Source organism: Carassius gibelio, chromosome A3 (genome assembly GCF_023724105.1).
Source record: "Carassius gibelio isolate Cgi1373 ecotype wild population from Czech Republic chromosome A3, carGib1.2-hapl.c, whole genome shotgun sequence".
In the NCBI taxonomy this organism is placed as follows: Eukaryota; Metazoa; Chordata; class Actinopteri; order Cypriniformes; family Cyprinidae; genus Carassius; species Carassius gibelio.
Window position 1 is genome coordinate 5,550,884 of NC_068373.1, and position 25,685 is coordinate 5,576,568.

Here is a 25,685-nt window from a genome sequence, read left to right on the forward strand (position 1 = left end):
ATCAGAGACCTGTCATTCAATCTTGATACCTTCTTCTTTCTATATGGAAATTGCTCATTCTGTATCTACATGTATTTTCACAACAATTCTGTGTAATTCATGCTGACACATGGTAACAACAAGCAGGAAAAAATACAATGTATTAAATGTTTCTCAGTACACATTCCTGTATATACATGCCACTACACCACTCCACCAGATTTGATAGAAATATTATATTATTTTACCCAAAGAGCTGTGCATCAGACTGTGATAAATCTCAAACATTAAGAAGCCTAACTAAAATGTAAATTAAAAAGTATAGGATTTTAGTCTTCTATTTAAATTTACATTCAGTTATATATCAGCACATACCTTTCAACGAAACAGATTGAAGCTGGTACATACTTTCACCTTTTGTAAACCTTTTTATATATTATCACGATATCTTAGCGTTTTTGTGTATCCCTTTTTCAATTCTGTCGTTCTTTATGCTTAATTCATCAAGCGCTCAGAGGGGTCTCGAGTAAAGCTGATCCAAACTCTTCTTTTTCTCGTTTTTCTTCATTCTTTCCGTTGTGTTGAGAAATCCGCCTTGTGACTGTTTCATGTTCATCTGTTCCAGATCTGTATGGAGGGATCTGAAGGTAACGCACAACAAATTCGAATCCTTCAAAATATCGAACATTCCTTTCTCTGCTGCTTCTTCTCTCGGTTTCCGAGGGCCATAGAGGGTCCGCCTTTTGGAGCGCCTTGAAACTCCTCCTTATCTGTTTTCATCATCTAACCATGGACGCCTTGAAACCGCAGACCCAGTTATTTATTTATTTTTTCCAGATATCCCAATGCGGACTGGCGAGCAGCCAATCAGAGTCTTGTTTACACTCGGTGATTGACAACACGCTGGCAACGTGCCAGCCAATCAAATCCCCCCTCCTTTTTTGTTCATAAACCTACATACGGGCTGTTAGCGTTAAACTAACGCAAACTATAACTTTCAGTACAGCTGCAATCATTTATACACTTGAGGTAGCCTATATATGGATCTGTCGCACTTCGATTTTTAGGCTCTTTACTATTATTATTATTTTACTTTAAATAATGTTTGTTTTCATTTGTCACGTGTATTGATTGATGCTTATTCTTAAAGAAAATAAATTAAATACATAGCTACCTGTTTGACGTTAAAAAGCGGCTACAGAGTAACTGGCTCCAGGTCGGAATCCTGTGCTAGTTTGTAAAGGAATATTTAAGGTTTTAAGACACTGTAACCAGTCTTTAGTATTGTGCTTGAATTTGCCGCTCGCCTCATTGCTCTCGCTCTCCACGTCTGATTCCTATTGGTTACTGATTTCGACCAATCAGAAGGCGGAGTGACCCCGGGCGAGCGACGCCAGCTCATTATCCTCAGTGAATCTGACCAATGAGCGCTTGTGTTTACTCGGCCGGTGTTGAGAGGCTCGATCGGCGCCGGACAAGAGGATCGCCGTGTGGAGACTCGATTCGCGACTTCAGTGGCCTATAGACGCCCGTTACCGGCGAACGACAGCTGCTTCCATCGCATGAGGGGAACTAGGACTGAACCACTGAAATATGCTTTTTAAAATAAGTGACAACATTCCTCTGAATATTTTTCTTAATTTCTAATTACAATTATTTATTGTTATGCAAGGATATAACACACCAGTAAGTAATTCATTTATTTATTTTATGTCATCGTTGTGTCGCCTTATGTCGAATAAAAGATTCAAAGACTTTGTTAATAATGTTAACTACCGAAACAACAAACAATTATGGTTCAGCATCCACAAGGGAAATGTAAAACATATATGCCTAAATGTCAAATAATTAATAAATATATGCACTATATCACCGTGCTACAGGCCGCATTTATTCCCTTCATTTAAAAATTCTAATTTATATTTCTAAGGCATTTGTTTGATATGTAATTTTGCTAAATTAATATTTCTCAGTTTAAGCCAGTACGGCCCTGTTAAGTTTACAACTCAAATTACAAGTAGCCTAATATTTTCATGTATTCTGTAATCACCCACATATTTAAAATATCTGTATTCATATATGTATATATGTATTTCTGCTCAATATTTGTAAAATATATATTTATTGTTAAATTAGAATTATTTTATCAAAATATAGCTACTGCATTTCATTCTCTGATTTGAAACATGATAAGGAAAAAATAAAAATTAAACCTGTCTCATCCAAATTTCCAGTTGTCCTTTATTATAAGATTCAAATCGGTGTTTTTCTTCGCTGATCAATGCTTATCTGTAATGATCGATTCTGGTTTATTTGGGATCGGCGCGAGAGAGGCGCGTTCTCCAGCAGAATAACACTACCGACAGACAAGCTATAAAAATAATGTGCATGACGTTGTGAGTTTCTGTCCTCGATGAACACAAGATACCCAAACGAGTTATGCTTTTTGCTCACTTTTACATGGAAAGACAGGTTTTAGAGCATTTTACGTTGTGCATTGTCATGCACGAGACAAAACAACTGCTATTTGCATCAATGATTATGCAAAAATACAACAACATTCACGATTCGGCTGTCAATACAAAGCATTTAAGTATACAATTGCATGCAAAATCTAAGTTTTAAACAAAGCATGCAGTGAGTGATTGAATGTTGTGAAATGGACGGCTGTTGTGGAGAGTGCTGGAGCTGCACGGTAATGGCTGACGGAGAGCAGTCCTCACACGGAGACAAAAGCTGCTCGCTGAAAGGCCACCTTGGTTTGTATGCATGGCCTGCAACAGCGGGAAACACTGCATTTATTTCACTTGTATCTTTTCTGAAAATGCTGCCATTTATAGTACTCTGCGCATTTCAATTAAGGAGCTATTTAAATAATTCATTTATTGTGTGACATTTGTGCAATTTTCTTCAAATCTCCACAAGAAAGAGAGAGAGAGACAGCACAAAAGGCTTGTTGAAGGGAACAGATAAAACACAGGAATATCAGTAGGCTGGAACTCGACACTAGATATTGTGTGTTCGGTTCTGTTAGATTGAATTGCTCCACATAAAAGCTAAAACAGGTCACCCAGATGAAAGGAAATGCAGTTGTTTACATACGCACACACACACTAACACACACACTCCTGTCATTCAGTGTATTCTGATAAAAACTAAAAATGACTTAAAATGTATTTCTGTTCAAATCGTAGGCTATTTACAGTTTATATGTTGTTGCTTTTTATCATAAAGTTTGGTATAAATTGCTAATTAAGAAAGTGAACCGATGCCTTTTTTATTTATGCATGCATCTCACGATAGCAATGTAAAACAAAATTGACATTATATAAAATATGATAGGCTTACTATATAAAATATCACAATATTTTTTTTTATTAATTCCTCTTTCGCATCTAATCAATGTCATCGTTGTTTATTTTTTTCATTGTCATTCACACCACGCACGTGTCTTAAAAACGATGTGATTTATTTAGTCAGATTTTACTAATGTGTAAATGATTTCTAACAATAAAAACAATCAAGAGACTGAACTGAAGGAGACATCGATATTCTGGAAACAATATAGCTGTCACTTTTCATGCTCAGCGTTGGCTTGTCGTTTGTTTTTCATCATATAGCCTATGTGCATGTCTGCAATTATAAAACATGAAGTTAAGATCTTAATTTAAAACATAATTGTTCTCTGTTCTTGAAAAGTTGTGCATCTTCATCACGTAGCCTATCGATGCACTACGGATCGGTCTCTTCTCTATTAGGCCTATTCAATCACTGCTATATGGACTTTTCACATGATTTCAATGGACGCCTAAAAAACTAATGCAGCTCTTCTCTAAGCGAATGCACTGCATCAAAATTATATTAGATGCAATTTTCTTTTATGCGACGCATACAGAGCGCATGAAGCAGATGTACGTTATCTGTGGTGGTGTGCCATACCAATATAGATTATAACGTCTCTTCTTTCTTTCTTTCTTTGTAGAAAAGATGATTGAGGACTTCAATCTGAGCAGGAGAGGAGCGCTTTCCACTGAAGCGAACACAGACGGATTACAGTACATCGGTTTCATCTGATTTCCGCTCGATTTTGGATTATATCGGCTGTTTTCTTTGGAATGGAGGGTCGTGATTTCTCCGCTCCGGCACATCTCCTTTCAGAGCGGGCCACTCTAGTGCATCGCGCCGCCTCTCGCATCTCCTCCCCCGGCCACGGCTCTGTGCAGCATGCGCCTCATTTTCCAGCCGGGAAATATTACCCATCTCACTTACCGATGGCGGCGCATTCAGGTTTGTTGCGTTTTCTTTGATTCGCTGGCATTTCAGTGGAAGCTGAACAAAGAGGTTACACACTGTTTGAGAGAATAGTCAATGTTCATGTTTATATCAGATCTGTATTTGATTAGGCTATTGCTTTTGCAGGATTTTCTATGGTAGGCTATACACTGCTCTGAAAAACCTATAACGTCGCATCAAATAACCCACATAGCAACTCAAGGACCACTTACACCGAAATCTGGTTACAGGATGTTTTTTTATTTATTTTTTATTTTTTTTATTTTGCTTATTTCAGGTGCTACAATGAACCAAGTTAGATAGATGGGCATATATTCGTTTTTTTTTTATTTTATATATATCCTTGCTGATTAAGTCCAGACTTAAAACTTAATCCTTGTGTCTACATGAACCGAACTGTGTAGGTGTAAATGTGATTTTGATAAATATCAGATGAGCACATCTCGGTTTAATATGAATTGTGACAGACAACGGTTATTGGGCATATAGCTAACAGCTAATGTTTTCTGAAAGGCAGTGTATAAACTGCACTTCAAATTACGATTTAAGAACATATTAAAACAATGAACGTTTTGAATAACAGAATACATGTGATATCTTTTAAACAAAGCCTATTATTATAATATTTTTTGTTGTTGTGTGTGTGTGTCCATTTGAAGATATTTATTATTTGATGTACCTATACATTTTAATGTTTAATGCTTAAATTCAAACTTTCCATTTATTTTAGCACACTACAGTATTGGAGAGTTACTGTAGGAATGAGCAATGAGATTTATTCCTATGCATTTCCTCAATACTTTGCACCATTCTTGAAGAAAGAGACACATGACCCATTATACATTGTTCATCAAAAAGGCAATACTTCGGTAATTCACCATCCATACACAATAACACATCTAAATCAGTTGCAAGTCACATAAATATTGCCTTTCAGTGTCTTGCATTTAGATGATTTTGGGAACAAAAAACAAAAACAAACAAAAAAATATATATATATTATAAAAGATTATGATTTTACAATTATTTAGAACAAGTATTAGGCTACAGATTTAGCTTGCTTAAAAAATGCTGATACCTGTCTTGTTACTTCTGAATCAACTATATGATAAATATATACGATAAGGCATTGTTTCGGAAGTTTCCATACACTCATGTACACTTACATTTAAATGAATGAGTATTTAGGCTAATGTTAGCTAAAGGGCGCAGGTGTGCTGTTAACGTGATATGACAATGTCTTTTGGTCGTACACTCACAGCTTGCCCCATCATGCAGCCGTGCCCTTAACTGTCATCACTGTTCAATGATTGAGACAGGTGAGGTATTGTATCTACAGATAAAATTAGCTGAGCTCAGAGTTTTATAGCTTTGTCTGGAACATTACCGTCTCAAGCGTGATTCATGTGGTGACATTCAACCTGTGTGTTATTACTACACCACCACCACCGCTACACCTTCATTCTAGAGGAGGATGGCAGACGGAGGGCAATTTTGCATTGTCTAAGGTTGATGAAAGGCACTGTTTTAACACTGTTGTTAGAATCTACCAGGACAAGTAAAAGAGGATGCACATTAGTGATAGAATCATATATATTTGAGATTTCGTCGGCTGACAACTACTATGTTACATTGGGCATTTTTATCTTTTCATATTTTATAGAGAGGTTTGATTAAATATTGTATAATATATGTGTATAAAATATGTGAAGACATTAGCTATTAAAGGCAAAATGTAAAGGCACTTACCCCCATGTCATTCCAAACCCGTATAAGCTTCATTTGTCTTCGGAACGCAATTGAAGATATTTTGGATGAAAACCGGCAGGCTTGTGACTGTCCCATTGACTGCCAACTAAGTTACACACTGAAAGAAAACAGTGCATCCTTGTGGTGCGGCTAAACACAGAAGAGCCTAGTTTGAGTGATGTGGAGAGACACAGAGGAGACAGATGACAAAGGAATTGTTGAATGAAGTCATTATTTTTGTTTTCTTCGCTTACAAACGATTCTCTTCGCTTCAAAAAACAAGCTCTATAACATTACAGTTGAATCACTGATGGCAGATGAACTATTCTGACAATGCTTCAGTCACAAGCCTCCCGGTGTTCATCCAAAATATCTTAAATTGTGTTCTGAAGATGAACTGAACTGAAGCTTTTATGGGGTTGGAACGACATGGGGGTAAGTGATTAATGTCTAAATTGTATTTTTGGGAGAGACTATTCCTTTGACAGTGTGATCAACCTATTATTGTGCAGAGTGTGCATATTTTGCAAAAAATAAAAAGTTCCAAAGTAGTCTACCACTAATGTATATGTAACTAAACAAATACCATTATTTATTTAATTAGAGTTAAGCTAAGAAACACACAATAGTCATGAAAACCAAGCTGGATGGTCACCAAACCAGTTTTTTCTTCTCTTTAAGTGAACGGAGCAGTCAATAGCGTCCCACAGACGTGAAGGGGGTGTTAGCTGCTTTAGTGGATTCTCTCTATCCCTCCAGGGACTGTCTCCCTCACGGCCTCACATCAATTCTTTACAAAGAACATGAATATTTCAGGGAATTGATGTACAAATGCATTCAGATGCAGGTTGGGATCCAGGCAGAGTGAAAGACCTTCTGTGGTGTCTTTCAGTAGCTTTATTATTCAGCTGCTTTTGGACTCGGAGGCTTGTAGAGACAACACTCTCTTTTTCTTTGAAACAGCAATGTTCCTCAAAGACTTATGAAATGTGGCCTCATTTGGCGAAAGCTCTCAATTTCCCTTCTCCTCTATCAGTTCTTTCAGTTGTACCTTTTGGTTTGACGCTTATGCTGGGATTGAATTGCACTTTTGTGCTAATCTATGGTAATTTTTTTTGGTATAGCAATAGCACCTTACCTGTTACAGGAGAAGACATCAAATTAATCTCAACTGAGTGTTAAAAACGTGACTTTGTCATGGTTTCATCTTTGGAATCCTGTGCATTTAAAACTGAGATGTTCCTGATTATCACTGCTATACGCTTTACTGTTGTCCATTCTTAGGGTCATGGATTTGAATTGTCATAGACCTAGAGATCTAGAGATATGGCCATACCATAGAATTTCATAAAAACTTTAATGTATCACGGTTAAAAAAAGTTCCAAAAGAGGTTTTCCAAAGTGATGCCATTAAAGAACCATTTCGGGTTCCGAAAAAAAATCTTTTTTTTCTTAGTGTGAAAAACATTTTAATAATCAAAATAATCTTATTCCATCATAAAGAAATAAGAAGTCCATGGATGTTTAAAGTTCTTCATGGAACCATCAGTACCAATAAAGAACTGTATTTTGAAGAGTCTATGCGGTTTTGTCTTGAGCCAATAAGAGAACAACAAAGCAACACACTTTTTTAGTTTTTTAAGAAATTCAAAAAAATCAAGCTAATTCTACTCTTTATGTGGCTTAATTTGAACTGTTTAAACACAATAATGACTGGTTTGTGGAGTTGTTTAACAGGTCCTTTCTAGTAAAAAATAAAAATAAAATAATTTAAAGCATTATCATGTGTAAGCATATTGTTATTGAGTCTTGATGTCTCATTTAAAATTTGGTCTCCATTTCCTCCAAACCCTTGATTCTTCGGTTCTTCTTACCACGTCTTTTATGGGGGGATTCAGTTTGCTTCCTTCCTGCAACCCCCCACACTACACACACACACACACACACACACACACACACACAGACAGAGCAGGACCATTGTTTCTGATCACAGCTTTGTGAGTGTTTTACAGCATGTTGCTCAAAGATAAAAACACACCTCCCTCCTCTTTTATTGTTTTGGAGGGGCAGAACGTCCCTGTCTGTCCCCTCACTCTTATACCCTGTCTGGATATCCCAGCAACCCTGCTCAGTTTACAGGTTAACCCTGCTGACTGCCGCTTACCCTTGTGTTTTACTTTCCAGAGGGGGATACATACCTGTACTGGGAGATTTTATTAAAGGGCTGATTGCATGAATGTCTCAGAAGAGGGGGTTTGGGGATGTAAAGGCAGGCACACAGGTGTTAGGTGCTGTTATGTAAGCATGTCTGGTGTTTACGGCAGACCTGATGAATGGGTTTGTTGGGAGGCAAGCCATAAAGTCTCTCTCACATCCAAAACAATCTGAGATAGCAGTTTTAGGGCCCACATCAAGGGCTCCACTGATATTGTTAGAGATGGTTTCTATTCTTATCCCGCATGCTTTAAAAAACATGACATCAAAATGTGTTACCTGCTCTCTGTGTTAACAATTCATTAGTGCACATTAATAATAACTAGATAAAAAAGTTCGTCAAGACAAACTTTAAGTTGGCTTGAGAAAGCCTGACCAGAAAGTCTGAAAAAGTTTGAAAAGTTTGAAAAGTTTGAAAAGATTGAAAAGTTTAAGTTTAAAAAGTTTTAAGTTTGATGGTTTTCAGTCTGAGATATATAGATAGATAGACAGATAGACAGATAGATAGATAGATAGATAGACACAGTCAGAAGATAGATAGATAGCTAGATAGATATATAGATAGATAGAGAGATAGATAGATAGATAGATAGATAGATAGATAGATAGATAGATAGATAGATAGATAGATAGATAGACAGTCAGAAGATAGATAGATAGTTAGATAGATATATAGGTAGATAGATAGTTTGAAAATGTGAAAAGTTTAAAAAGTTTAAAAAGATTTAAGTTTAAGAAGTATAAAAATGACAGTGATTAACATATTGTTAGCATTACAAGCAAGTGACTATCATGTGACAAGCATGTACTTAGCATGATTAGCAAGGTATCTAGCATGTCGCTAGCATAATTAGCAAGTGACTAGCCATGTCGTTAGCATGATTAGCAAGTTACTAGCATGTCGCTAGCATGATTAGCAAGTTACTAGCATGTCGCTAGCATGATGTTAACATGATTAGCATGTTTCTAGCATGCGACTAGCATGTTGCTAACATGATTTTAACATGATTAGCATGCGACTAGCATGTTGCTAGCATGATTTTAGCATGATTAGCATGTTGCTAGCATGATTTTAGCATGATTAGCAGGCGACTAGCATTTTGCTAGCATGATTTTAGCATGATTAGCATGTTGCTAGCATGATTTTAGCATGATTAGCATGCGACTAACATGTTGCTAGCATGATTTTAGCATGATTAGCATGTTGCTAGCATGATTTTAGCATGATTAGCATGTTGCTAGCATGATTTTAGCATGATTAGCATGCGACTAGCATGTTGCTAGCATGATTTTTAGCATGACTAGCATGTTGCTAGCATGATTTTAGCATGATTAGCATGCGACTAGCATGTTGCTAGCATGATTTTAGCATGATTAGCATGTTGCTAGCATGATTTTAGCATGATTAGCATGTTGCTAGCATGATTTTAGCATGATTAGCATGCGACTAGCATATTGCTAGCATGATTTTAGCATGATTAGCATGTTGCTAGCATGATTTTAGCATGATTAGCATGTTGCTAGCATGATTTTAGCATGATTAGCATGTTGCTAGCATGATTTTAGCATGATTAGCAGGCGACTAGCATGTTGTTAGCATGATTTTAGCATGATTAGCATGTTGCTAGCATGATTTTAGCATGATTAGCATGCGACTAGCATGTTGCTAGCATGATTTTTAGCATGACTAGCATGTTGCTAGCATGATTTTAGCATGATTAGCATGTTGCTAGCATGATTTTAGCATGATTAGCATGCGACTAGCATGTTGCTAGCATGATTTTTAGCATGACTAGCATGTTGCTAGCATGATTTTAGCATGATTAGCATGCGACTAGCATGTTGCTAGCATGATTTTAGCATGATTAGCATGTTGCTAGCATGATTTTAGCATGATTAGCATGTTGCTAGCATGATTTTAGCATGATTAGCATGTTGCTAGCATGATTTTAGCATGATTAGCATGTTGCTAGCATGATTTTAGCATGATTAGCATGCGACTAGCATGTTGCTAGCATGATTTTTAGCATGACTAGCACATTGCTAGCATGATTTTAGCATGATTAGCATGCGACTAGCATATTGCTAGCATGATTTTAGCATGATTAGCATGTTGCTAGCATGATTTTAGCATGATTAGCATGTTGCTAGCATGATTTTAGCATGATTAGCATGTTGCTAGCATGATTTTAGCATGATTAGCATGTTGCTAGCATGATTTTAGCATGATTAGCAGGCGACTAGCATGTTGTTAGCATGATTTTAGCATGATTAGCATGTTGCTAGCATGATTTTAGCATGATTAGCATGCGACTAGCATGTTGCTAGCATGATTTTTAGCATGACTAGCATGTTGCTAGCATGATTTTAGCATGATTAGCATGTTGCTAGCATGATTTTAGCATGATTAGCATGCGACTACCATGTTGCTAGCATGATTTTTAGCATGACTAGCATGTTGTTAGGATAGATAGATAGATAAGTTTGAATAGATAGATAGATAGATAGATAGATAGATAGATGAGTTTGAATATAGATAGATAGATAGATGAGTTTGAATATAGATAGATAGATAGATAGATAGATAGATAGATAGATAGATAGATAGATGAGTTTGAATATAGATAGATAGATAGATAGATAGATAGATAGATAGATGAGTTTGATAGATAGATAGATAGATAGATAGATAGATAGATAGATAGATAGATAGATGAGTTTGATGATAGATAGATAGATAGATAGATAGATAGATAGATAGATAGATAGATAGATAGATAGATAGATAGATAGATAGATGGATAGATTAGTTTTAATATAGATAGAGAAGTTTGATAGATAGATAGATAGATAGATAGATAGATAGATAGATTAGTTTTAATATAAATAGATAGATGAGTTTGAATATAGATAGATAGATAGATGAGTTTGATTATAGATAGATGAGTTTGATTATAGATAGATAGATAGATAGATAGATAGATAGATAGATAGATAGATAGATAGATAGATGAGTTTGATTATAGATAGATAGATGAGTTTGATTATAGATAGATAGAAACAGTTAGATAGATAGATAGATAGAGTTTGATTATAGATAGATAGATAGATAGATAGATAGATAGATAGATAGATAGATAGATAGATAGATAGATATATATGATATGATAGATGAGTTTGAATGGGTTAGTAATAGTACATACAATATGTACATAGTACATAGACTATGAGTTTAATGGGCTTCAGTGTGTTTAGATTTGAATTTTTGACAGTTGGAGTTTGACGGAATGTTCAGTTGAGCAGAGGCTTTTCAATGTAAGTCTATGGGAGTTTTTATGATTTTTAATCTTCAGTTTTATGAAAAGTCTAAGTCCGATCAGTCTAAAAAGATATAGCAACTAACTTCAGATCAGTCTGAAGAGCTGGGCTGAGTTTGGAGTTTGTAGAGTTAAAGCTCTAGGAGGAGTAGCAGTCAAAAGTTTTAGTCTCAGAAGAATAATAACTAGATAGTAAAGTTTGTTTTCAAACTTTAAGTTGGCTTGAAAAAGCCTGGCCAGAAAGTTAGAAAAATGTAGAAAGTTTGAAAAGCTTAAAAAGTTTTAAAAATGTAAAAGTTTGAAAAGTTAAGAAGTTTAAAAAAGAAAGTGATTAACATATTACTAGCATTATAAGCAAGTGACTACCATGTCGTTAGCATGATTAGCAAAGTTGTTAACATGTTTCTAGCATGTTGAGAGCATGATTTTAGCATGATTAGCATTTTGCTAGCATGTTTCTAGCATGTGACTAGCATGTTTCTAGCATGATTAGCATGTTGCTAGCATTTCGCTAACATTTTGCTAGCATGATTAGCATGTTGCTAGCATGTTTGTAGCATGATTAGCATGTTGCTAACATGTTTCTAGCATGATTAGCATGTGGCTAGCATGTTGTTAGCATTTTTCGAGCTTGATTAGCATGTTGCTAGTATGTCGCTAACATTTTGCTAGCATGATTAGCATGTTGCTAGCATGTTTGTAGCATGATTAGCATGTTGTTAACATTTTAGTAGCATGATTAGCATGTGGCTAACATGTCTCTAGCATGATTTTCATGTTGCTAACATTTTATTAACATGATTAGCAAGTGACTAGCATGTCGTTAGCATGTTTGTAGCATGATTAGCATTTTGCTAGCATTTTGCTAGCATGATTAGCATGTTGCTAGCATTCCACTAGCATGTTTGTAGAATGATTAGCATGTTGTTAACATTTCGCTAGCATTTTGTTAGCATGAATAGCATGTTGCTAATATGTTTGTAGCATGATTAGCATGTTGCTAGCATGTCGCTAGCATGTTTGTAGCATTATTAGCATTTTGCTAACATGTTTCTAGTATGATTAGCATGTTGCTAGCATGTTGCTAGCATTTTTGTAGCATGATTAGCATGTTGTTAGCATGTAACTAACATTTTGTTAGCATGATTAGCATGTTGCTAGCATGTTTCTAGCATGATTAGCATGTTGCTAGCATGTTTCTAGCATGATTAGCATGTGGCTAGCATGTTGTTAGCATGTTTCTAGCATGATTAGCATGTTGCTAGCATGTCGCTAACATTTTGCTAGCATGATTAGCATGTTGCTAGCATGTTTGTAGCATGATTAGCATGTTGCTAACATGTTTCTAGCATGATTAGCATGTGGCTAGCATGTCTCTAGCATGTCTCTAGCATGTTGTTAGCATGATTAGCATGTTGCTAGCATGTCGCTAACATTTTGCTAGCATGATTATCATGTTGCTAGCATGTTTGTAGCATGATTAGCATGTTGTTAACATTTTAGTAGCATGATTAGCATGTGGCTAGCATGTCTCTAGCATGTTGTTAGCATGTTTCTAGCATGATTAGCATGTTGCTAGCATGTCGCTAACATTTTGCTAGCATGATTAGCATGTTGCTAGCATGTTTGTAGCATGATTAGCATGTTGTTAACATGTTTCTAGCATGATTAGCATGTGGCTAGCATGTCTCTAGCATGTTGTTAGCATGTTTCTAGCATGATTAGCATGTTGTTAGCATGTCGCTAACATTTTGCTAGCATGATTAGCATGTTGCTAGCATGTTTGTAGCATGATTAGCATGTTGTTAACATTTTAGTAGCATGATAAGCATGTGGCTAGCATGTCTCTAGCATGATTTTCATGTTGCTAGCATTTTATTAACATGATTAGCAAGTGACTAGCATGTCGTTAGCATGTTTGTAGCATGATTAGCATGTTGCTAGTATGTCTCTAGCATGTTTTTAGAATGATTAGTATACAACTAGCATGTGGCTAGCATGGCTAGCAAGTGACTAACATGTTTCTATGATAATCGAGCTAAAACCAGTTGATTCAGTTAGAAACCAGCTAAGACCAGCTTGACAGTGGCCAAAACCACTTTAAACCATGTTAGAAGTATGTTTCTAGTCTGATTAGCAAGTTACTAGCATGTTATTAACATGTTTCTATGATAATCTAGTTAAAACCAGTTGATTCAGTAAAGAAAACCACCTAAAACCAGCTAAGACCAGCTAAAGCCAGCTTCACAGTGGCCAAAACCACTTTAAACCATGTTAGAAGTATGTTTCTAGTCTGATTAGCAAGTTACTAGCATGTTATTAACATGTTTCTATGATAATCTAGCTAAAACCAGTTGATTCAGTAAAGAAAACCACCTAAAACCAGCTAAGACCAGCTAAAGCCAGCTTGACAGTGGCCAAAACCACTTTAAACCATGTTAGAAGTATGTTTCTAGACTGATTAGCAAATTACTAACATGTTGTTAATATGTTTTTATGATAATCTAGCTAAAACCAGTTGATTCATTAAAGAAAACCACCTTAAACCAGCTAAGACCAGCTAAAGCCAGCTTGACAGTGGCCAAAACCACTTTAAACCATGTTAGAAGTATGTTTCTAGTCTGATTAGCAAGTTACTAACATGGTATTAACATGTTTCTATGATAATCTAGCTAAAACCAGTTGATTCAGTAAAGAAAACCACCTAAAACCAGCTAAGACCAGCTAAGGCCAGCGTGACAGTGGCCAAAACCACTTTAAAACTTGTTAGAAGTATGTTTCTAGTCTGATTAGTGAGTAACTAGCATGTTGTTAGCATGTTTCTATGCGAATCTGGCAAAAACCAGCTAAAAACAGTGGATTCAGTAAAAACCAGCTAAAACCCAGCTAAGACCAGCGTGAGAGTGGTCAAAACCACTTAAAAACCAGTTTGGGAGACTAGCCAAAACAACTGATCAGCTTAGGCTGGTTTTAGCTGTATTCTCAGTAGAAAGTTTTTAAGGTTTGCCCTGGTAGTAGACAGCTTAAATATATTATAAGCCTTATTTTTCAAAAGTTTGTACCCCCGCAATGAAAGTCTATGGGATTTAAGGTGGTTTTGGTAGTCTGGTTTACGAAAACCATAAGCAGAATCAGTTAGAAAAGATATAGCAACCCGAGTCAGACCAGTCTGAAGGTCTGACCCGAGTTTGGTGGTTCTAGCTTGAAAGCTCTAGGAGGAGATAGTGTTTAAAATTTGGCTCAGAAGAATAATAATAATAACTAGAATTTAAAGTTAGTGAACTAACTTTGATGTTGGCTTGGCCATCTTGGCCATGGAGCAAAAGAGCCAAAGTACTTGTGTGCCCAACATTGAGTTGCCCCGCTGCAAAATTAATACACATAATAATGCCATAAAAAAATACACCTGCAACAGTCTTTTTCCATGCTCCCTTGCTGTTTTCTTTTTTTAATAAAAAGCCTGGGCTATGATAACAGCTATGACAGGGTTGTCTAGCTGGATGTGAAATAAGTCATGCCTATTTTTCTCATGTATGTATTTCACAGTCCTGCCACCGTTGCGTTGTGGGCAACGACACACAAGATTACTGAAACAATGCATTTTAAATCAAGGAGATCATAAGGGGTCCAAGCAAAATGGTTTGTATAGATGATGCAGTTACACACTGTTTAAAATTGTTTAATTTGTACTGTATGTTCATTCTATTTATTTATTTGTGCTATTTACATAATGTTTACTTTTTTTAAGTTTGTTTTTGTTAATGTAAAATAGCACTGCATAGTCTTCACTGTAAGATAAAATACACAATCAAACCAAAATGTATTCAGACACCTTCAACATTTCTCACATAATCACAGTTTATTTGCTGTAGTTTAGAAACTGGTAATAATATATGACAATAACTCAGAACAAATTCATCTTGATAATTTCGGATAACTTTGATAAAAAGATATGTAATGGAATCAACCAAAACTTCAGACTGTCAGTATGACAATATTTACACAACTATCAATACTTTGTTGAACAGTTACCAAGCAAGAAATGCTTAATTTGGTTCAGTCTGTGGTGTGAAAAGGTTGCATTAACAATTAAAGAAAGAAACACTTAAGCAAAACATGGGCAGGTCCTTAATTATTATTTTTTTAAATCAATTTCACTGGTAGCCTACTGTATGAAGAATTAGTGGGTATAATATTTCACAGATCACTATTTTGCCATACTCACTTACATAAATGAACTAGTGGCCTGCACCCACTAGTAAAACAATTCTATCTTATTTTTGGATTGACTTTGGATAAATTCTTGTACTACAAGGTAATTCAGTCAAGAGCAGTGAGTGATTTACTTTCATTTTCATACATTAAAGACTCTGACAGCAGAGCTAGTAAATTAGGCGCGGTCCCTTTAAGAGACAAACGCATCCATTATGATGATACACATCCGATTTTTTTTTTTGCAAATCTTTACTTTCACTTAAGACATAACCACATACTTATTCGAACACACTTTCCAACACGGGTATTTCGACATATTTTGTATGTATTTGTTGTCGGTACAAAAGCAAGAAGACTTTGAGACGCGTCTCTGCTTGCTCCCTGAACAACACCGCGCTGCTGAATTGAGCTCTTTTGCTTTTCGCTCTTTTTTCTGTTTATTTAAACTGCGATTTGAATTTGTTCGTTCAGGTCCAGGAGGAAGTGAACGTCCTGAACGACAGCTCTGTTCAGTGTTGCTGTCCCTGTCCGCGATACGCGCGGCTCTCTCTCGTGCACACGCGCCATCAGCTGCTCAGTTCAGTTTCCCGCAGCGCGGGGCTGAAGCCAACTTGATGTGTTGAATGCTCGGAGCACGTTATAAAACGTATTCTTAAAATACACATTTCTGTTTTAATAAATGGTCATATTAAATCGTAGCATAACACATAAGTAGGTACAAAAATAATCAGTGATGCATGCGACCCTTTTGGTCTCAGTGTAGCTCCCTGCTTTACAATGTTATGCAACGCTGAGCAATTGCTGCGACGTTAAGCCTGACAGAGAAATCTCACAAGCACATATAAACACTCATTTTCATATGTGTAATATATTCTTCTAATTGTTTTGTGCCGTTTCGCTGCAGTGTTTTAATGTGAAAGGCTGTAAATGTGTACTTCAAGTGTTCAGAGAAATACATGGCGAGCTCATCTGTGACGTTCAGCATGATGATTCAGTTAGAAACCAGCTAAGACCAGCGTGACAGTGGCCAAAACTACTTTAAAACCATATAATATATTATTCTAATTGTTTTGTGCCGTTTCGCTGCAGTGTTTTAATGCGAAAGGCTGTAAATTCTCTGTGGACTTCAAGTGTTCAGAGAAATACATCGCCAGCTCGCGAGCAGTTGGCTGCCGCGAATATATAATGTTATTACTTTAAACAGTTCAGAAACATCTGAATTTAGCTCTTGGTGTGTTCTAGCGTGTGGATTGCGTGCAATCGCGTTTTTAAAAGGTCTTAAATAAGAATGAATTCGCTAGTTCTCGGCTCCGTGTAGACAGCCTGGGCTGAGCAGCAGTATTTTTAACCAGTTTAAAAGTGAAACGAAACCCGACTCCGCCCCTAAATGTCATTGCAACTGTAGGGGCGCAATTTTTCTCAGACAATGTAAGTCTATGGGTAATGAATTTTGACATTTAAAAATTAATAAAAAAAAAACTTTAAGTCTGATCACTCTGAAAAGATATAGCACACACCACCGCTCTATCCCGCAGGTGTCTGCCGAGTTTGGGGCTTGTGGCTTTAAAGCCCTAGGAGGAGTAGCGTACAGAATTTCTGTCAGAAAAATAATAATAAGAAAAAAAAGAAGAAGTTTAAATAGCATAACAGTATGTTGGCTTGTTGCCAAGCCAACATAATAATAAGATTAAATAGTAGATCAGTAAGTTGGCTTTTTCAAGCCAACTTAATAAGAAGTTTAAATACAATATCAGTAAGTTGGCTCTCTCAAGCCAACTTAATAAAAAAGGTTTTATCAAAATATATAATAACTTGCTTTGCCTCTACAATACCCCTCTTCTCCAAACACTGTGCTTCCAATCTGCGATTTAACATCAACTTTTCACAATCCAATCATGCGGTGCACAAGTGTTTTGTTTGTGTGAATTTGTTAAGGACATGACTAGAGAGCAGATTATTCAGAGATTCTCATGGCTCTTCTATAGAAAATCCAACCTAGCTGAAACCAGCTCCCCGACTTAGTTCACCCAAAAATGAAAATTTGATGTTTATCTGCTTACCTCCAGGGCATCCAAGATATTGGTGACTTTGTTTCTTCAGAAGAACACAAACAGAGATGTTTAACTCAAACCGTTGCAGTCTGTCAGTCATATAATGGAAGCAAATGGGAGTCGCGGCTTTGAGAGTCATAAAAACATACACTAAACCAAATTAAACCCAGCGGCTTGTGATGATACATTGATGTGTAAAGACCGAGCGGCAACCTCCCGCTCTCTCTAGTGAAGCCAATAAGGAAGTGACTAAAACTGCAGTTCATCGACTGGCCGCTTGAGGCTGGCTGCAGACGAGAGTCAATCCCATAGACTCCCCATGTTAAAATGCACAACTTTACAGCAGAAAAAAAATCATGTTTAAAGCCTGTTGCATAAAATGATTTTGGTCTATATAGCTGATTTTGCCCTTCATGACAACTGTGAGGGGGTGAATTTGTTTATAACTCATCCGTTTAAATTATATTAAGCCTTAAAGTTCTGCCTAATTAAGGGCGTGGCCACTTGAGTGACAGGTGAATTGCCGCTTGCTCACAGTGCCGTCGCGCTAGGTGGGCGTGGCTTCAGCAACCAGCTCCCGCCCTTTTGCCCATTTTCGATTGTCCGGGAGAGTCGCGCGGTGACGCGCTGCCAAGATGGCGACGGCTCGCTCTGCACAAAGGCTTCAAAAACTCTCTTCAGGAGTCTACGGGTGACGTCACGGACACTACGTGTGTGTTTTTATACAGTCTATGGTAAAGACACAAAAAAATCGGTCTGTGGAAGAAAATGAACAGTGTTTGTATAATTTTCTGTTTCACCGCAATGTCCGAACTGTCCTGAGCGCGTTCTCAACAGCCGGTGCGTGACGCGTCTTCTTCTTGCTTTACGGTGGATCGCAGATTTATAAGTGCATTACTATCTCTCAAGTAGACCATTGACAATTGTAATGTGTGTTTTACTTAGCTAAATTGACAAAATGCCCCTTTGACGACATTTTGGGACATTATCATTTGAAAAATTACAAAAATAATAATATAATAGGACTAAACACTATAAAAAATATATAAAAATATGGCACCGGTGTGCTGTATTTTCATGTTTAGTTTGTTCATCTTTAGTATATTTAGCATGGCACCGTGCCACACAGCCGCTGCAGGTCAGACGGGCACCACAACTCTACACAAAGAAGACAAGCTGGACGGGCAATCCTTCCTGTATCACATGTATCACGTATGTTACACTTCAGCAGAGGAAGCTCACACTTCCCTTAACTTACAGCAGCTTTCGAAGAATAAGTCATTAAACAAGACAAGCTAAAAAGATGTTTAGTGGACCTGCAGGCCCCCTCCGTCTGTCTTCCTCTCATCAGGCGGCCTCCTGTGCTTGTGCTGCATGTGACAGCTGTTAGACATTATTAACGGCTCAGGCAGAAAATCCAGATTATTCGTTTTTAATTTCAATTTTATTATTTTAATCTTTCTGGAAAAAAAACAAGAGCAGAGAAAAGCATGTTGTGTTTTGTATGGAGGTGGATATTATGGGTCTGTGTGTTAAGGGGTGTTTACTGACCTCAATCATGTGTCTGCCTCACGATGAACCTCTGACTGCTATCATATTCATTACACAGTAACGTCCCTTAACAGTAGTTCATGCATGGACTTACAATGAACAAGACATTTGTAATTGATCCAGGGTCATTGCAAGTTAGCCTCTACAGAAGGCATCAGTCAAGAGAGGCGCAGGGGCATTTCCTCCGAGGAGGCAAGGGAGGCAGTGTCTCCTTAAAATATTGGATATTAAAAAGAGTATAAATCCCTCCTTTTTCTATCGAAACTGTCCAGTGCAACACCAGCAGGTGAAGTTACAGCCGGAGTCTCTCGTCTCCCCTGAGACCATTGAGTTTTAACAGACCTCTTAAAGCGTGCCGTGAGTTTGGTGGTGGGGGGTAACTGAGAATGAATGGAGGAAAGTGACATGAGCATAAACAAAGCCTCCATCACAATATGATTGGATATGACTGGTTATGTTTGGCTTTGATTGGTTCATGAGATAAATCCCGCCTCTTGTGTTCATGTGCTTTTCATGTTCAGAAATCAGTCTGAATGAACAGTGTAAGGGCATTTATTGGAAAAAGTAAACAACTGACACACTTAATCACTTTATGTCAAAATTAGACTTAAAATGGTCTGAATACTTGATCTGTGGGAGTTTTTAGTGAGTAATCAGTTGTTTTTAATGCGAGCAAAATTATAGTGAAAAGTTGACTATTAATAATAGTCTAATAATAGTTGAACGTTAATTCACAAATAAAATATATTGAATGAAGTATATTGTTACTGCCTTAAGTTATTATTTGGAATAAATTTTAAAATGCCCAAAAGCACTCGATGAGATTCATACTTCATTTTAATAAATAACATTGATTACATTGTTAATGTAAAAATATAAAATAGAATCGTTTATTTCTGATAGTGTACTGTACGTTATGGTTATTTAACCAGAAAATGGGTCTTGAACATTAATTTACATTTAATAAAAAAAAAGAAAAGAAAATAAACTTTATACAACTTTGCTTCCTCATTTCAGAACACCACGAAACACCACTGAGAGGTAGATTACCTCAAAACAGTAAAAAATACATAAATACATAAATATAATAATAAATATATATATATATAATCCTTGGTTTGTACAAGCAAATGAAAACGTCTTGACAGGTTCACGCAACACAACCTATATTGTCCCATTGAATTTAGTATTTTTATTGTATTTCAATCAGAATTTGTCTGTCTCTAATCGGTTGTGTGTGTCATCAGAGCGACAGACTTCACTCATACACTGTGCTGACTAAGAGTTAAATATACATGCTGCATTCTTCTGAAGAAAGTGTCGGCCCTATTGTGCAAAAACAAAGATTAGCATCAGAAATCCTAATTTAATCAGTCTCGAGGGAGGCTGAACGCAGCTGCCTGCTTGTGTCTCAAATGCACAGTGAGTGAGTGTGTAGAGTGCATTGTCATTGCTTGTCACAGACACCTTGTTTGAAAAAAAAAATAGAAATAAAATAATGTTTTTGTAACTTATGCATTTAAGGTAAGAATCTGGCTCAAAGCTTTTTAAAACAAGGACCCTACATATGTGGAATGCTTACAATCATATTGAGGAATAATTTTATACTTAATCACCTGAGATAAATACTGATGAGTATGAAAGAATAATCATGCAAATACAATTGCTGTATGATGCATTAATGACCAGAATGCTTGTGTAAAACTGTTGATGTACTGTACATTGTACTGTACTGTACTGTAATTCATTCATATCCATTTATAAGTGCAGAAAATATTTATACTGTACATAGGATACATACTGTATACTACATAAGTAATATGCGTATCCTTTGTCCTCAGTGTGCCCTATAGTGCACATCTTGACCACTAGGGTACACTGCCTCCTCTGTCTCTGTCCCTCTCTCTCTCTCTCTCTCTCTCTCTCTCTCTCTCTCTCTCTCTCTCTAGCTCGATCAGTAAGTTTTGTTTTGTCAGATGGGAGGTTAAAATGACAGCACAGCGTCATTCTGTTTATAAAGATAAAATGTGGGCAAATCTGAAATAAAGCCTTAGTTGCATGTTTGTATTCACTTGTTGAATATTTTGTATTTCTATCCTGAAAACCTTTAGCTAGATCCAGTTACTGGAGCAAAGGTGAGCATGACTATTTCTGATCATAGTAATGATTGAACAAACCCTAAACACTTTGGTGTTTTATTCGTCTCATGGTGTTTGTGCTACAGACATGAATGATGCCTCAGTTAAAGGGTTCTGTTGCTTTTCTAACCATTCAGGTTTATGATTTTCACCTGGCTGATGATAAAATGTGGCAAAGAACCTGGTAATAAACCTTCTAGACCTCCAAGGAAAGATCCTTATCTAGTGACTATCACAAACATTTAAAGGGATAGTTCGCCCAAAAATGAAAATTAGATGTTTATCTGTTTACTCCGAGGGCATTCAAAATTTAGGTGACTTTATTTCTTCAGTAGAACACAAATTAGGATTTTTATCTTCAGTCGTTGCAGTCCCTCAGTCGTAAAATGCAGGGAAATGGTAACAGAATCTAAGCAGAAGAAGAAGAATGCCTCATGTGCCTGCTGCTGTGAAGTGCATTCACAAGAGTTTTAACAGTTTGGACATTACGTGAATCAGAGGTAAAAAAAAAACAACAACAACAACTAAATAAGTACTGTTCAGTTTCTTGCACAGACTGATCGTTTTGTGTCTTTACACATCAATGTATCGTCACGAGCATGGTTTAATACAGATTTGTCTGTGCATTAGGGCTGTGCAAAAATTCAAATGCGATTTTCACGTGCATCTCATCAGTAAAGACGCTCCTGTAATAAGAAGTATATCTCCAGCACGTGCGTTCAGATCAGGGTTGTCAGGTTTTCAAAACAAATCCTGCCCACTTGCTTCTCAAAACTAGTCCCAAACTAGCCCAATCGCGTTTCCCCGATAGAAATTGCATCCCAGGGTTAAAATAGTTTTTTTGGCAGGGTTGCCTTGGTAAAATTCACATTTTAGGGGCTAAATATCACGTAATTGGTATTGGAGTTGTTTCAACCCACGAACATGAAAAACAACCGCAGACGTGCCAACACTGGTTCAGGTGGAGCGACATTTATTACACAGAGCCGTAGTCCACGACAAGCTACACAAATCACTTTCAGAATGGACAAAGAATCGCCTCCAATTTTGAAGTCGATTTTGTCTGGATTTTCTGTGAACTATGGCTCTGTGTAGTAAAGGCCAACAAGTGTTGCCATGTTTGTGGTTGTTTTTCATGTCAGCGGGTCGAAGCGACCCCAATACAAATAATGTGATGTTTAGCCCCTAAAATGCAAATTTTACCAAGGGAACCCCGCCAAAAAATGTAATTTTATCGCATGGAACAAATTGGGCTAGTTTTGTTTTGAAAACCTGGCAATCCTGATCTGAAATCACGTGCTGGAGATATACTACTAATCACAGGAGAGCCTTTACTGACGAGATGCGCATGAAAATCGCATTAGATTTTTTTGTACAGCCCTACTGTGCATGTTTTTTTATTCTGTTACCATTTGCCATACCTTTTATGACTGAGAGACTGCAACGACTGAAGTTAAAAATCATAATTTGTGTTCTACTGAAGAAACAAAGTCACCTACATCTTGGATGCCCTGGGAGTAAACAGATAAACATCTAATTTTGATTTTTGGGTGAACTATCCCTTTAAGGACTCTTTTGACTCGGCCAGTAAACGATTATCTAGAAACCACCCACACCTCACCATGGCACTGAATGTTGGATACAGATAAGTTCAAAGCAGATTCACATTAAGAAACAGGAAAATAACAGTGTTAATGTTGTAAAATTAAACAACTATGAAACAAGTTATAGTAGACAATTGTGACATTATTCAGCTCAAGCCAGTTTAGTGTTGATTTCATTCAAAGTTATCATTTTGTTTTCATCCCAGTGGCAGTGCATTTAAATTGTTAATATCACTCAATATCAATGGCCTTTAAACCCCTCCAGTGTGATCCACTCCCTATATTTCTTCCTGAAATATAAGAATCTAGTAAGATATCTGCTGGAAACTTGCAACAGTGGTTTAGTTTAAGACTCTGAGCTTAAAAAGCACATCGTTTAGTGTGGAGATGGTTAAAGAGGTTAGTGCGAGGGATTAGAAGTGTATAACATCGATCTAATATTAAAGAGACAGCTGCGGTGCAGGAGTTAATCCCGTGCTATGGGGCAGGAGTGATGATGGTTCCTCTCTGGAGGCCGTGGGGAGATCTAGGCTGGATTTATGGCTCTGAGGGTGTAACGTGGCGGGGGCTGCCTGATCTCTCCACCCCTAACTCACTGTGGCAGGTGTTTTCAGTAAACGGCTGCGGGTGCAGGCACAGAGCCCGATTAATACACTAGCTGCTGCTGCATATAATACACTACTAACCATCACTCTGAAGTGACACCAGTGATCAGTAATGGAAACGATATGTAAAGTGCACATTTTGTTGGATTTGAAAGTTAGAAACTGCTCTCTACTGAAATATGTCAAATAGAGACCTCATTTGTAATTTTGCAATTGTGGCATAATCTCAATATTTTTGTTGCGAGTAACAACAGAAATATTGAGCACACATTTTTCATTTTTAGATACACCAACACACACACACACACACACACACGCACGCACACACGCATGCGCACACACACACACACACACACACACATATGCTGATTTATTATCATACTGGAAACACTTTTTTCAGGATTCTTTGAAAATTAAAAAGTTAAAACAATATTTATTTCAAATAGAATTTTTTTTTTAAATAAATTATTTTTTATTTCAGCAAGGCTGTGTTTAATTGATCAAAAGTGATAGTAAAGACATATATTGTTATTTCTATTTTGAGTAAATGCTGTTCTTTTTAGCATTTTGAATGATTACAAATACATTTTAAGAACTTCATTTTCTAGAAAGCTTTTTTTTTTTAATCAACTCAGTTGCTGAGTTTACAATATACATGAAATTGGTTTAAAACGACTACATTACCGTTTATTTCAGATACCATCTCACAGCAGTGTAGCAGTGTACTGTTTGAAATGTATCACTGCACACTGCACACTGTTTCACTGCCTGTTTTTAGGTAGTGTTCAGTAGATGGTGTTTACTGTGTGGTATTCAGTAAGTAGTCAGTTAGTATTCCTCTCCAGACATAAGCCTTGTTTGTGGTCTGCTTGTGTTTGTGTGTTGCTTGGCTCGGAGCTGTGAGTTATGTATCAGTGGCAGGACAGCGGCTGTTTCCTGTGAGATGGTGATAATTGCAGAGAGGTCATGCTATGATTACAGGCTGTCTGATGCTCTGATGTGTCGTCGTCGTTCTCTGGCCGTGTGTCAGTAGCTGCTCAAGTGGCTGAGAGCCTCTGGCCATTGCTTTGTAAAGATGTGTGTGTGTGTGTGTGTGTGTGTGTGTTTTGCAGTGGTGGAGGAAGTACTTAAGTTTAGTACTTAAGTAAAAGTACAACTACCCTGCAAAATATATACTTAAGTAAAAGTATAATTACTACATCAACATCTTACTTAAGTAAAAGTCATAAGTACATACTTTTAAATTTACTTTAAAGTATTTTTTTAAGTAAAAGTACAATCAGTTGTCTCAATGTCTGGGCTGTTCAATTGTAACAATCACAAACAATATCTATTGTGTACTGGAAAGAGTTGTTGTGCAATACTGACACTGTAAAAATCTGGTTATTTACTAATTACTCATTAAATAATAATTAGGCTAAGCCAATTATGACGTACAATTTATTTTATTATGACATACAATTTATTTTATTTTTACTATACTATTAAGAGCAGTAAAAAAAACTCAAAAGTACACAGGTGAGTGTTATTCTGAAACTTTAATCAAATTTGTATGACCAGTTTATTCTGCACAATATTATTCTGCTCAATATTACATTTATTTCTGTATTTTTGATCAAATAAATGCAGGCTTGATAAGAAGAAGAAACTTGTGTCAAAAACATTAAAAATAGTAATGTTTCCAAACTTTTGGCCTGTACTGTATGTATGTATATATATATATAATATCATGATATTGACGAAAAACCACTGTCATAGTTCAAAATTGTTCACAATCGAATCAAACCAAGATATAGTTTTGCCTGCATGCTTACTTGTGAATGTCAAATAAATACCCAATGTTGTATGGTAAAGAAGCTAGGAGCCGACGACGTATAAATAGTTTGAACATTTTTTCATCGAGTCAAAACAAACAGCTATTTTAGCCAACTACGAATGTACAGATATAGCAATAGTTTGCTCATCTCCA

The 25,685-nt window shown here is 36.6% G+C and overlaps 1 protein-coding gene across 2 annotated transcripts in view; it reads left to right on the plus strand.

Annotated features, from left to right (window-relative positions):
* Positions 1-1,102: 1,102 nt before the first annotated feature.
* LOC127944236 (BAH and coiled-coil domain-containing protein 1) overlaps positions 1,103-25,685 on the plus strand; it is a 91,466-nt gene continuing 66,883 nt past the window's right edge. The window contains exons 1-2 of one of the 2 annotated variants that reach the window (XM_052540116.1): positions 1,103-1,665; positions 3,962-4,266. In XM_052540116.1, the coding sequence (XP_052396076.1) occupies positions 4,095-4,266 (172 nt within the window). In that variant the 5' untranslated portion in view covers positions 1,103-1,665; positions 3,962-4,094. The remainder of the gene's footprint in view (positions 1,666-3,961; positions 4,267-25,685) is intronic. The other variant, XM_052540111.1, reaches the window with a different exon arrangement.